The following is a 13,189-nucleotide window of genomic DNA, read 5'->3' as shown; positions in this document are numbered from 1 at the left end:
AACCGAGCCAGCATGACACACAATAATACAAACCCCGGAAGACGAAGCACTGCCATCAGTCCATATTCGCGGAATAACATGATTCACATTCACCCAGGTTTCGTCTGTAAAAATGACATTGCTAAAATCGACATTAATCATTTTACGAAGAAACCGGCAGTGCCAAATAACAATGTCTTGTTGCTCCATCAGTATTTTCCTCCCATTGAATTTTTTATACTTAAAATTAAGTGTGCGAAGAACAACTGAAAGCAATGTCTTCTCTCCACTGAACAATCCTGCTTCTTTTAACAAATTCACTAACTTTTTCCTATTTGGGATTTCACCGCGAGCGTAATACTGGTAAATGTGTGCACGAATTGCGTCAAAGTCAAACGTGTCTAGATTTGTCACTGGTTTCGGCCTTTCTCGGTGTTTTCCTGGAGTTCGAAGTTCATTTTCCTCCTTGCCAGACTTCCCAAACTTCTCTGATGTTATCCTAGAAACAGTGCACTTATTAACCCTGGTAGCATTTGCTGTTCTTTTAACAACCTGTGCAACAGGTAATAGAGGTCCATTGTTTTCACGTTCCCTTTCAAAATACTCCCGTACATTCAAAATAATTTCTCTTCCCTGTGTACCAATTACTTTCTTTCTTCTTTCCGAGACATTGCAGTACAATTTATCCAAACAACTCTTACAAACACACACATGAACGCCCGCTCACGCACAAAAGTTAAAAGTTATCAATACAGAAATCGGACTGAATATATATATATTCCACTTGTCACAACTATTCGCGATTAAAATTATCCGATATGCCATCTGGTGAGATTTTCAGGAACCATTCCACGTAGGACACCTAGCTTCGCTTCGTCGTGTTGAAACCATTCAAAGCATGGGGAACATGCAAAAAAACTAGCGTATACTGTTCAGTTTTTTGCTCTAAGTCGTTTTGTGGTTCAGGACAAGTGAAAAGCTTGCATGTGGAATCAACAAAATGAAATGTTTAAATAAATCAGGGAAAACAGAACTGATTGACAAGATCGTCATAACTGAAATGCGGCAAAGAAATTACGAAGAATGTACGGGTCTGTTCACTCTATTTTCCGAAATAATCCTTCGGAAAGATGATTTTATTGCCATGAAAGTAAGTTTTAAATTGTTCTTTATGAATATAACATTTTTTTCGAAAACAATGTATTATGTATTTAATTTGGAACAGGTGCAAGTCGATGAAGTGCAAAGATGAAAATAGTTTGAGAATTTATTAATGTCCGTAATCATAAAGGTAAGTCAGAAAAACATAATTGACATGCTAATGTTGCTGTTTCATTCAGTATGTCAATTTTCAGTGAAGACTGAAAATAGCCTCAATGAAATTGTTGTTATTATCATTATCCGGTGGTGTTATTATTATTTCCTTCCAAGCTTTGCAATACAGGTGAATTGCTTTATTTTCAAATCATTTCTGAGAGCCCCAGTTAGGCAGTTACAACCGAGGTGCAGTGCAGATGAAACAGCACCGCTTTGAAAAACCAGTGCGTATACATTAGTTTCGTGTGCGTTTCCCGTGTTATTTTTATTATCATAATTAAATGCTTCGCTCTCAGCACAGCTTCACCTTCGTTATAGTTCCTGGAATTCACATCGTATTCGCAATATTTAAATATAACGCGTAATTTGAACGTTTCTTCCATACCAGCAATGACAACACGCTGCTATTACGTACTATACTACTGAATGTAAACAAAGATCTATCCTACGTAGAGCGGCCATATTGGAAGCGACACTAGCGCTCAGATGGTAATTTTAAATCGCGAATAACAACAATAATAATGGAATTAGCCAGGATTGCAAACTTCCTTATCTGGAATATGTACTCTATGGTTATGAAGCGTTGACTAGAGCCATCTACCGCATCGTTCCAAATCACTCTAATGTTCCATAGTGCTCTTATGGTAATCTGGCAATACTATCACGTTTAATTACAATAAGGATTCATCAAGCACAGAAGTGTTTTCTGTTTAACCAAGTAATTCAGTGTAAATTAATTACAGTAAATTAATACTTGAATATATGAACCGGATATTAGTATTAATGTTAAGCAATTTCTGCGATTAGTTTAATCCACTGGCCTGCCATCTGGCAAAGAGTTCTAAAGTGTGACTCTTTTGAACGGTCAAGAGTGTGGAGGTTTGCATCCATTGTAATCAAGTAGACAAGCTTTGTAGGTGGCATAAAAGCTTTGGTCATACACAGAACTTCACATTTGCGATATTTGCTAGAGATTATGGTGGATGGTATCGAGTCAACCATTTAAATATCGTTACGAGATACTTTAAGGCTTAACGAAAAACCGAGTAAAGGCCGAATCACACGGAACTGGATATCCAGTTAGTTGGCGCTGAACTGGCTGCCTGGCTGGCTGCTTGACTGGTTTGGAGGAATAGGACATGTTCTAATTGCTACTGGCTTTCCTCGATTGCATTCTGTGGAACAGCCAATCAGAGCAAAGTTTGGGCATGTGAAGATAATCTGTGAGTTTACAAAGGGAAGTTTTTTTGTCTGTGGTTTCAGAGTGTTGGCTCTTTTTGTTAGTTTCTCGATAAAAAAAAAGGAAAGAGATGACATGCAGTGCATTCATGTTCAGTTCATTAATATTTAGGTATTTATGTAAAGCGATGAGATGTGCACGTGATAAATATGATTTGCCGAATATGAAAATCCTTATTATTACAAGTGTATTAAATTAAATGTTTGATTTTTTTAAAAAAAAAAAAATTGTGAGTGAATCCTACGAATCTCATGTATGAATATGTATACCCGAGTTAATTAGAAAGCTTGTTCGGTTTGCATTGATATAATAATTATTCTGTTTCCCGCAGAATTTGTACAGTACTGTATAGTGTATTTAGGCCTATTATGCTCTTTAAATACACCATAATAAACGTGTTTTGTTGCTATAAATGGAGTTTTAATGCACTTTCCACTGTTCTCTTAGGTTATTTCAGTTAATCCAGACGTTTCTTAAACAGGTCAACTTATCCCCCCCATAAGTCCGGATTAACGAGGTTTTACTGTAGTTTCTTTTCTAACTCAAGCCCGATACTTCACCATTATGCACATTATTGTAGATATTTGTCTTGTGTAGTATCGGTGGTGTGTATGTATGTGTCTTGTGTTGTAGTTGTGCTGTCTAGTAGGTATGTGTTTGTCTTGTGTAGTAGTTGTGGTGTGTTTGTGTTTATATTGTAATATAGTTGTGAAGTGTTTGTGTGTGTCTTGTGTAGTAGTTGTGCTGTCTAATGTGTTTGTGTTTGTCTTGTGTAGTAGTTCCTCCATTCATATTGGGGGTTAGGCGTAGAGCTGACAACTCTGCACTGTAAAAAGCCATGTCAAGAATCAGCAATATAAGGCCATGGATGTTCCCAAGGTAAAATATTCTGGAGGTAAAATAGTCCCCCGTTCGGATCTCCGGGTGGGGACTACTTTGGGAGGTCCCTGGACTAAGGATAAGATCTACGTTAGGAATAAGAAAAATATTAAATTAGGCACCTGGAATGTTCTGAGCCTTTACCGGCCTGGGGCATTTCAGTGTACAGTTAATGAGATAGTCAAGTATAAATTAGATGTAGTAGCTGTCCAGGAAGTTAGGTGGCCAGGAGAAGGGAATTGTAAAACTAAAAATTATACTTTTTTCTATGGTGGTACTGAAAATCATAATTTTGGAACAGGCTTTTTCATAAATAATAGAATTATCTCGGCTCTTAAAACAATAGAATTTATTAATGATAGGATATCATATGCAGTTTTACAGGGTAGGTGGTGTAAATTATTTTAATAAACATACATGCACCAACGGAAGATAAAGATGATAATACTAAAGATGATTTTTATACAGAGTTAGAACAGGTCTTTGATAAATTTTCTCAGTATGATATGAAAATTCTGTTAGGTGACTGTAATGCACAGATTGGGAAAGAAGAGACATTTAAACCCACGATTGGTAAAGAAAGTCTTCATGAATTAAGTAATGATAATGGTATAAGATTGATTACTTTTGCAACCTCAAAGAATTTAATTGTGAAAAGTACCACTTTAAAACATAAAGATATCCATAAACATACCTGGTCTTCTCCAGATGGTAAAACTCATAATCAGATAGATCATATTCTCATTGATAAGAGAAGGCATACTAGTATAATTGACGTTCGTACACATAGAGGTGCTGACTGTGCCAGTGACCATTATTTAGTAATTGCTAAATTAAGAGAAAGACTCTCAGTGATTAATCATAAGCAACAAAATCTAAAAGTTCTAAAATTTGATACAGGAAAGTTTACTGATGAAAGAATTAAGAAAGATTACCAAATTAAACTGTCAAATAGATTTGATGTTTTGCAGGATTTAAATGATGATGAAAATATAAATGAAACAGACGTAAATAAGAATTGGGAGCACATACGTAATGCAATAGAATCAGCAGCTAAAGAAAGTATAGGATACCATAAACTGAGAAAAAGTAAGCCATGGTTTGATAATGAATGTCATAATCTAATAGAAATAAGAAATCAGGCTAGACTTAGGTGGTTAAATAACTCTGATGATACAAATCTAAACAATTATAATAGAATAAAGCGAGAAGTTAACCGCACGTTTAGAAGTAAAAAAAGAGATTACTTGAAAAGCAAAATTAACGAAATTGAAACAAACAGCAAAAATAAAAATATCAGAGATTTATATAAAGGTGTAAATGAGTTTAGAAAGGGGTGGCAACCTAAAGTAAACTTGATAAAAGATAAAGACGGTGATTTTCTAGCTGACCCAAGCGATATTCTAAATAGATGGAAGAACTACTTTAATGACCTTTTAAATGTCCATGTAGGAGATAAATCAGAAGTGAATGAAGTACACACAGCAGAACCTTTAGTCCCAGAACCTAACTTGACTGAAGTTAAAGATGCTATTAAAAGGCTAAAGAATAACAAAGCACCTGGCATTGATTTAATACCAGCTGAGTTAATTAAATATGGTGGAAATTCATTAATTTGTCAAATTCATAAATTAATTTGTTTAATATGGAATAAAGAAGAAATGCCTCAACAGTGGAAAGAATCCATAATTGTTCCTGTGTTTAAAAAAGGTGATAAAATGAACTGCAATAATTACCGTGGAATTTCTCTACTCTCAACAACATATAAAATATTATCTAACATTCTTTTAACAAGACTAACCCCATATGCTAATGAAATTATAGGTGATTATCAATGTGGATTTAAACGCAACAGATCAACTACAGATCAAATTTTTCACATCAGACAGACACTTGAAAAAAAGTGGGAATATAATCAAAATGTCCATCAGCTATTCATTGATTTCAAAAAAGCATATGATTCGGTCAAAAGAGATAAATTATATAATATATTAGTAGAGTTTGGAATACCTAAAAAACTTGTTAGTATGATAAAAATATGCACCAGTGAAACAGAAAGTAAAATTCGTGTGGGTATTAATATGTCTGACAAATTTACAATTCATGATGGGTTAAAACAAGGAGATGCATTATTTCCATTGCTCTTTAATTTTGCCTTAGAATATGCTGTTAGGAAGGTAAACGAAACTAAAGGACTAAAATTAAATGGTGTGACTCAGTTGTTAGCATATGCAGATGATGTAGACTTACTGGGGGATGATGTGAATACAATTAAGAATAATGCTAAAATATTTTTCAAAACTGCTAAAGAGATAGGTTTGGAAGTTAACAAAGAGAAAACTAAATATATGCTTACAGGCCGAAACCAAGTGTTAGGTAATAATCAAAATCCAATTATTGATAACAACTCGTTTGAAACAGTTTCCAAATTCAAATACTTAGGAGTAATATTAACAAATGAAAATTATATTAAAGAGGAAATAAAAAGTAGGCTTAATTCAGGAAATGCATGTTACTTCTCTCTTCATAAACTTTTGTCTTCTCGTTTAATATCTAAGAATCTAAAAGTTAAAATATACAAAACCGTAATTTTGCCTGTAGTATTATATGGGTGCGAAACTTGGTCCCTTACATTGAAAGAGGAACATAAATTGAGAGTATTTGAAAATAGGATCCATTAGGAAAATATTTGGACCTAAAAGGGATGAGGAGACAGGTGAGTGGAGAAGGTTACATAATTTAGAACTACATAATTTGTATTCATGTCCAGACATTATTAGAATAATTAAATCAAGAAGACTTAGGTGGGCAGGCCATGTGGCACGAATGGGAGAGGAAAGAGGAGTTTTCAGGATTCTTGTTGGGAAACCTGATGGTAAGAGACCAGTAGGAAGGCCAAGACGAAGATGGAGGGACAACGTCGAGATGGACCTAAGGGAAATCGGTAGGGATGGAAAAGAGTATATAGATCTTGCTCAAGATAGGGACAGATGGAAGGCCTGAGTTGCTGCAGCCATGAACCTTCGGGTTTAAGAAGGCTAGAGAGTTAGTTAGTTTAGTATATATATATATATATATATATATATATATATATATATATAAAAAAAGGCCCACTTCACTCAGCCAAAAGCTCTCCGCCTATTATTGTTGTTCCTTCAAATATGAACAGAGTCGGAATGAGAACAATGGAAGTGTCCCGTTGTTGACTGTTTAACCAGATGTTTAATCCTACACGTGTTTCTGTGGGCTCCCGAAAATCCTGAAGTAGGTCAATCCGGCAACAGCGCGTCGCTACCAGAGTGGGTGGTTCCACGCCGGTTGCTAGCACGTCCCGACTTTAATATAAATAATAAGTAAGAACTGTTGCAGTAAACCAAGTCAAATTTTCAGAATTTGCCACTGATATATACTTGGAATATGAGTAGGCTGGTGCCTTGTAGCTTCTGATACTCCTCTCTGGATAGCTGTATTGGCCACTGTTACCAACACACATGCACGCACATCCTTATATGGTTGACACTTTACGCTAGTGTTCATAGCACATAAAGATGTATATGTTGGTGGTCTAACCTTGAAAGTTCTGGAAACTACAATGAAATGCCGCCAGTTTCAAAATATGATTTATTACAATGTATCTTTTTTTTCCATTTACAACAGTGGTTATGCATACTTTCGGGAAGAACAGTGATATTAGCATGCAGTACTAACTGGATATTATCAATTGTTGAGAATTTTTTACTTAGTTACCTATTCCAACACTGTTTCCATTGAGTACCTCTTGTCTCATCTTCATCTAAACAAATATATTTCTGTTAGTTGTGTTGGACCTGCAGTTTACTACAAATCTGGTGTGCTAACACCTACTGCACAGTACCTTCTGGCATTCTATATAACTTTCTTCTACTTTGAAGTTACTAGGATCGGGTAGGTTATTTGCATGAACTGGGATGACATACAGGTTTGTGGATGAAGGCTGCTACTTTATGTTTTTCTCACTTTCAATGTTTAGGTTTCATCCCAACACCAGCAAAAATAAATTTGTTCATCTGAAGATGGGAGAAGAGGTACTCCCTCAAAACATAGTATTGAAATAGGTAAAAACATAATTAGCACTAGACAATGGATGGTGTCACAAATAACATTGCATGTTGGTATGGAACTATTTTCATTAACCTACAGGCAAGTAACAATGATATTTAGTTAATTCTGACACACGTACACTTGTAACAAATTTTGAAAATCATCTAGAAATGTACACTTCATATATAATATTCCATCAAAAAAATTAAAGTCAAAATAACATTCAAAACATGTTCAAATAAGTCCATGAACACTGCAAAATACTACTGTTTCTTTTTCCACCAGCGGTAGACAGTAGTAAATGCAGAACCTGCGGCTACCACTGCACCAGCAGCACCTCCAGTAGCAACACCAGCAATGCCAGTGCCAACAGTTCCAGCTGTAACAGCAGCGTTACGAACTTTTGCTCCAAATTTACGATAATTGTCATAAGTTTCTTGTACAGCCTGTTTGTAACATACAAAAGACACATTACTCTGAGGAATCTACCCAAGGGCAGTTTTAGAGAATAATTCTTTGGTAATTATGTTCATATATTTAAAACTATAATTAGGTGCACCAGCACTGAGGCTATTTACATCCTTCTTCTGATAGTGGGACAGAAGCTCCTTAGTAAAAACAGAACTAATTTAAATTGGCAAATTGAAGGAACAAATACTTGAGTCTAAGATAAGAACCACATTAAGAACAAAGTAAATCATCAAAGAACTAAATTCACTACACTATAAGCTGTGAACTATAGCATTTAAATTGATAAGACAATACACATCAGGGGATCATGCTAGTTGTGGGTCCAGGAACCAGATGGATGCAGGAGTGCTGTTCGCTATACAGCCATTTCTATGAATCATACAACAATATTGTGTAATGATAATAATTGTATAAAATGATGTGTGACACAAGGTGCCAAATAATGACTAATAGTATGTGAATGGGCATTTCGACAATTACAAACTGTCAAAATATGAAATATGTATTTGGTGTTTTGATGATTGACTAAGAAGAAATATGCTGCATAGTGACATCATGAGGGAAAACACAGTATTAATTAATAATATCAAATATAAGAGGGAAATCTGAAAAATTAGCAGCATGCATGGGTTTGAGTAAACCAGTACAACACAAACTAGCACCAATTAAATGCTCATCATATGTGAACCTAGCATGCAAAATCATGTCTGGATAAAATAACTAGAACTTTCCTTTTTCAGGCTACAAAATGAGGATGTCAACCAAGATTCCAGACATTAGTAAATTTGAACAGCGTGCCTTCATCACGTACCTCTTCCTGAAGGGGCTCTTGCCGAAGGAGATCCACGACGACTTGATCATGACATTGGGGGGCAAGGCATCATCCTATACCACTGTGAAAAAATGGGCAGGGAAGGACCAAAGAAGGCCAGGGTAGAGTGGTCCAGTGCAAAAGTTCTGAGCATGTGCTTCTGTGATTGAGAGAGCATCCTGCTACCTGATTAACTCCAGTGTGGTGCAATCATCAATGTCACATATTATATATCATTGTTAGACAAACTGAAGGCAGCACTCAAGAAAAGGCGATGCAGAAAGCTGGCAAAAGGGGTCATCTTTTTTGCAGGACAATGCGTCTGTCCATAAGGCATGTCAAACAATGGATAAACTGGAGCAGCTGAGGTTACAGATATAGGAGCATCCCCTTATTTCCAAGACTTGGCACCATCGGATTATTATCTCTTTCCAAAATGAAAAATGATTCTGAAGGGTATGCATTTTCTTGGTGCAGATGCCATAATTAATTGCACAGAGGCTTGGTTTGCAGAGCAATCTTCGGACTTCTATTTGCAAGGTTTGCAAGCATTGCAACAGTGATGTGAAAAGTGCATTGTGTTAGGAGGAGGATATGTTGAACAAAACCAAGCAATGTTGGGCATATCCATGTCTTAAAGGGAGACTGCAAATTTATCAACCTACCCTCGTAAAATTATACTTTGAGGCAGGATTTTTATGTATCCAAAACATGTGAAATAAGTACATAAATATGTAGAAAAAATTGTTCCTATATGAAGGTGGGGGGGAGGTGTTATAACAACAAAAGATGAGCAATTAATTTTGACTTTAAATATACTTTACAAAGGATAATATTGAAAACACACACACTCTCTCTTTCAAGAGATCATTACCAGATCTACACCAATAGCAATATATGCACAATAAAAGTAAAACAAGAATGTAAAATAAATATAAATATCAAATCTAATTGATTTATTTTAATACAAAGTAAGAACTAAACAAAAACTATTTCAACTATTACATAAAACTCTTTCAATTATTTTGTAATTTATTGACACCTTAAATCAGTTAGTAAAGGAATTAGTTTTCTATTTTATAAATATTTGATATATACAGGATGTACCAGGAGTGATAGTGCAAACTGAAATGGAGAAAAGTACATGATAGTAGAAGCAAAAAAAGTCTCAGTAAACATGGGGTCACAAACAAACTGTCTGCAACATAATTGTGAATCTATGGTTATGATCTGCCACAGACTTCATTGTTTGTACACATTATTTGTGAGATAATTGCGAATGTATGGTTAGGATCCACCACTGACTGACCTGATTGTTTTTACACATCGTATGCTTGTATCCTTGCACACTCAGAGGTTTCTTTGTTTCAAACTGAACACTGCTGAACATTTAACGTACTGTATGGTAATAAAAGCATAATGTCTGAGGTGAATCTTTTAATTCTGTTATTTGTTACTAAGTAGGACTATGGCACCTCACACGTGAAAAACATATGAAGACTTGAAGTAAAAAAGGATGTAAGTGTCATTTTTGGGAAAATTGTGCGAGTACAGAGGTTGTTTCCGATATATGGTGACGAAATTGCACACCTCTTGCAGCACCACCAAGCGGGAAGAGAGCGAAGCTGCCAGTCGTGTGGGCACGTTAGACTGTTGACTGTGCATGACAGGAGTGGCCAGTGCGTATCGGGAAGAATGCTGCCCAATATCAGTGCATATTGGGAGGGTGACATATCTGCACTTTCCAATGTAAACTACAGTGATAGTGCCATTATAAAACTGTGCAAGGAGCGTGGATTCACTGTGTCCAAAAATGGCACATCATGGGTGTTGAAAGGGGCAGGTAAGGCGAGGCGTGGGATGATTCATATGGGGCAGAAACAGGCCAACGCCCGGCCTGCCACTAGCCGCACACCAGCTACAATTCGGGACGTCCGGGCGCTGGTCATCAGGGAGAATCCAGCCACACAGAGAAGTATCGCAAACCGGCTACAAACATCACTGAAGACATTGCACACCATCATTCACTGTGATTTGGGTTTGGAAAAGCGACGCAAAGGGCATGTTCATAAGCTCAAAACAAGGTGTCAAGTCACACATCTCACTCAACCCGCCTCTTCCTCCAAAAAAATTGCAGATGCAACTGGAATTCGTGCCATTCGTTTCACAGACATTCCAGTGAAGTCGCCTGATGCCTCACCGATGGACTTTTGCACCTTCAGCCTTCTGAAACGAGCCTTGTCGCACAGGAGACCCAGCACCATTGAAGGGCAATGTCAGGAGGAGTGGTTGAGGCTGGGCATGACTACATTTCGTGCCAGTCTCCTACAGTGGAAACTTTGCTGTCGGGCAATTGCCAAGATGCAGGGCCACCAAATAGAGCACTTTCGATGGTAGCAACATGGTTTCTCTTAAAGTAGGTGCAGTTTGAAATCGTCACCATAGATCAGAAACAACCTCTGTATACTAGTAGTAACGATGTATGTACTTTGCCCAATAACATAAAGAAGAATCAAAGTCCAGACACGTTCCTGCATAGTTATGTTGGGTGGTAATAGATGGCGGGAGGTGTAAGTGTCCAGCGCTTCAATGTATATTATGATCTAAGTGCCTAGCGCTTGCACTTGGCCGTGTGATGATTCCGACAGAATAATCCTTTTGTTTTGCAATCTTGGAGAAAGATCACTTTATTTACTTTAAGCAGGCTCCTGAGAAATTTTTGTGTACAACCAAACTGGAGATATCTAAAGCTCAATGGTTGAAAGTTACTGCTGCCAGGCCTGTTATTGTTCACATCAAACAAACTTTCAATGACATGGAACGTTGGATGGACTGCAATGTTTTCCGCAAAGGAAAGGCGTTATCAAAGCAGTAATAGCAAATACCCCACTTCCATGTTTGGCCTGCAACTCTAAGCTGTCGGCAGACAAAAAGAGAGATCTGAGGAAAATTATTCCTATCTTTCAAGATCAACAGCAAAGGCAGTTCTATGCAGAGCTGAGCTGACTGCTGAATGAAGCCACATAACTTTCAAACCTCTGTTAAGGTATGTGAATATGTTTAGTTTATAGTACTGTGTATTGAATCGTGTATGTTAACATGACGACAGATACCTTTAACATCAATGTTAACATGACGACAAATACCTTTAACACCAATGTTCACATATGGGACAACTTTCAGTTCATAGTCATGTGTAGTACGTATTGTTTGTTACTTTTCAAATGTTTACAATTATGATTGTTGCAAAATTTTACAGGACAAGCTACACCCTGTGCTTTATATTATATGTTTGAATATCTGGCACTTTGATCACTTTTTGTGTTAATACCTCTGGCACTTTGGACTTACAACATTTTCACACTTTGCAGATGTGTATTATTATGTCAATTCCTATACCCTATTAAAGTTTTTGTATTCAATGTAGTACAGTTTCATGTGTTTCAGAAACCAAAGGCAGCAACATGGTGTTCATATTGACAAGGGAATTCCTAGAAAACTCATTTTCCTCATAGGTTTGCAAATCGCACTTACATCCTTTTTTACTTCAAGTCTTCATATGATGTGTACAAACAATCAAGTCAGTGGCAGATCATAACCATACTTCGAAAATGGTTCGCTTGCGACCCAATGTTTGCTGAGACTTTTTTGCTTTTGCTATTGTGTACTTTTCACCATTTCAGTTTGCCCTATCACTTCTGGTACACCCTGTATAAAAGTAACAAATTAATTCCTTGATATGTATTTAATAATAATGTATTTCTAAATATTTAGTAATTTAATTTATTTTAGATTTAAAAACATTATAAATATGCATATCATAAAATCTCTCTCTCTCTCTCTCTCTCACACTCACTCACACACACACACACACACACACACACACACACACAGGCTAATCTTTTTAAAATTCAGGTGCCAGCCCTTTTTTTTTCTTGCAGGGAGGGGAGGGTGGGGGCAACACAATCTAAGAAAGCCTTGATCCTAACTAACATGAAGGTACACATTTTGAAATACGATCTTAAATCATAAATTTGTTAATAAAAACAAGATTGGATTAGAAGAAATTATTTCTTGAATTCTAAGAAGGCTTTACTGGTAACAGAATGAATAACTATACTAAACATTCTAATATATGCAGATTTTAAAATTCGGCTACAGACAGTGCAAAAATTTATAAGGCATGATTATTATTCTGATTTAATGATATACGTGATACAGAAAACACACATATACACAAAAAACATTAAAAAACACACACTGTACTTGTTAAAGGTAATAGAAATTTTCACAAGCAAACTCAGAATATTAAAATTATATGTATATTTTTAGAAGTGAATTTAAAAATTCAGGCACCAAGTGAAAATTGTCAGGAGCCATAGTGACTGGGCACCCTGTATTGTTCTACATGT

At 36.2% G+C, this 13,189-nt stretch overlaps 1 protein-coding gene across 1 annotated transcript in view; it reads right to left on the bottom strand.

The window, feature by feature from the left end:
• Positions 1 to 7,056: 7,056 nt before the first annotated feature.
• The window catches only part of LOC145989473 (uncharacterized), a 68,242-nt gene continuing 62,109 nt past the window's right edge, over positions 7,057 to 13,189 (bottom strand). The window contains exon 5 of the mRNA XM_083124821.1: positions 7,057 to 7,941. Coding sequence (XP_082980947.1) covers positions 7,759 to 7,941 — 183 coding nt within the window. The 3' untranslated portion in view covers positions 7,057 to 7,758. The remainder of the gene's footprint in view (positions 7,942 to 13,189) is intronic.

This window comes from Lepisma saccharinum, chromosome 6, assembly GCF_977018435.1.
Source record: "Lepisma saccharinum chromosome 6, izLepSacc3.1, whole genome shotgun sequence".
In the NCBI taxonomy this organism is placed as follows: domain Eukaryota; kingdom Metazoa; phylum Arthropoda; class Insecta; order Zygentoma; family Lepismatidae; genus Lepisma; species Lepisma saccharinum.
This window is presented reverse-complemented; position numbering and strand designations above follow the sequence as displayed.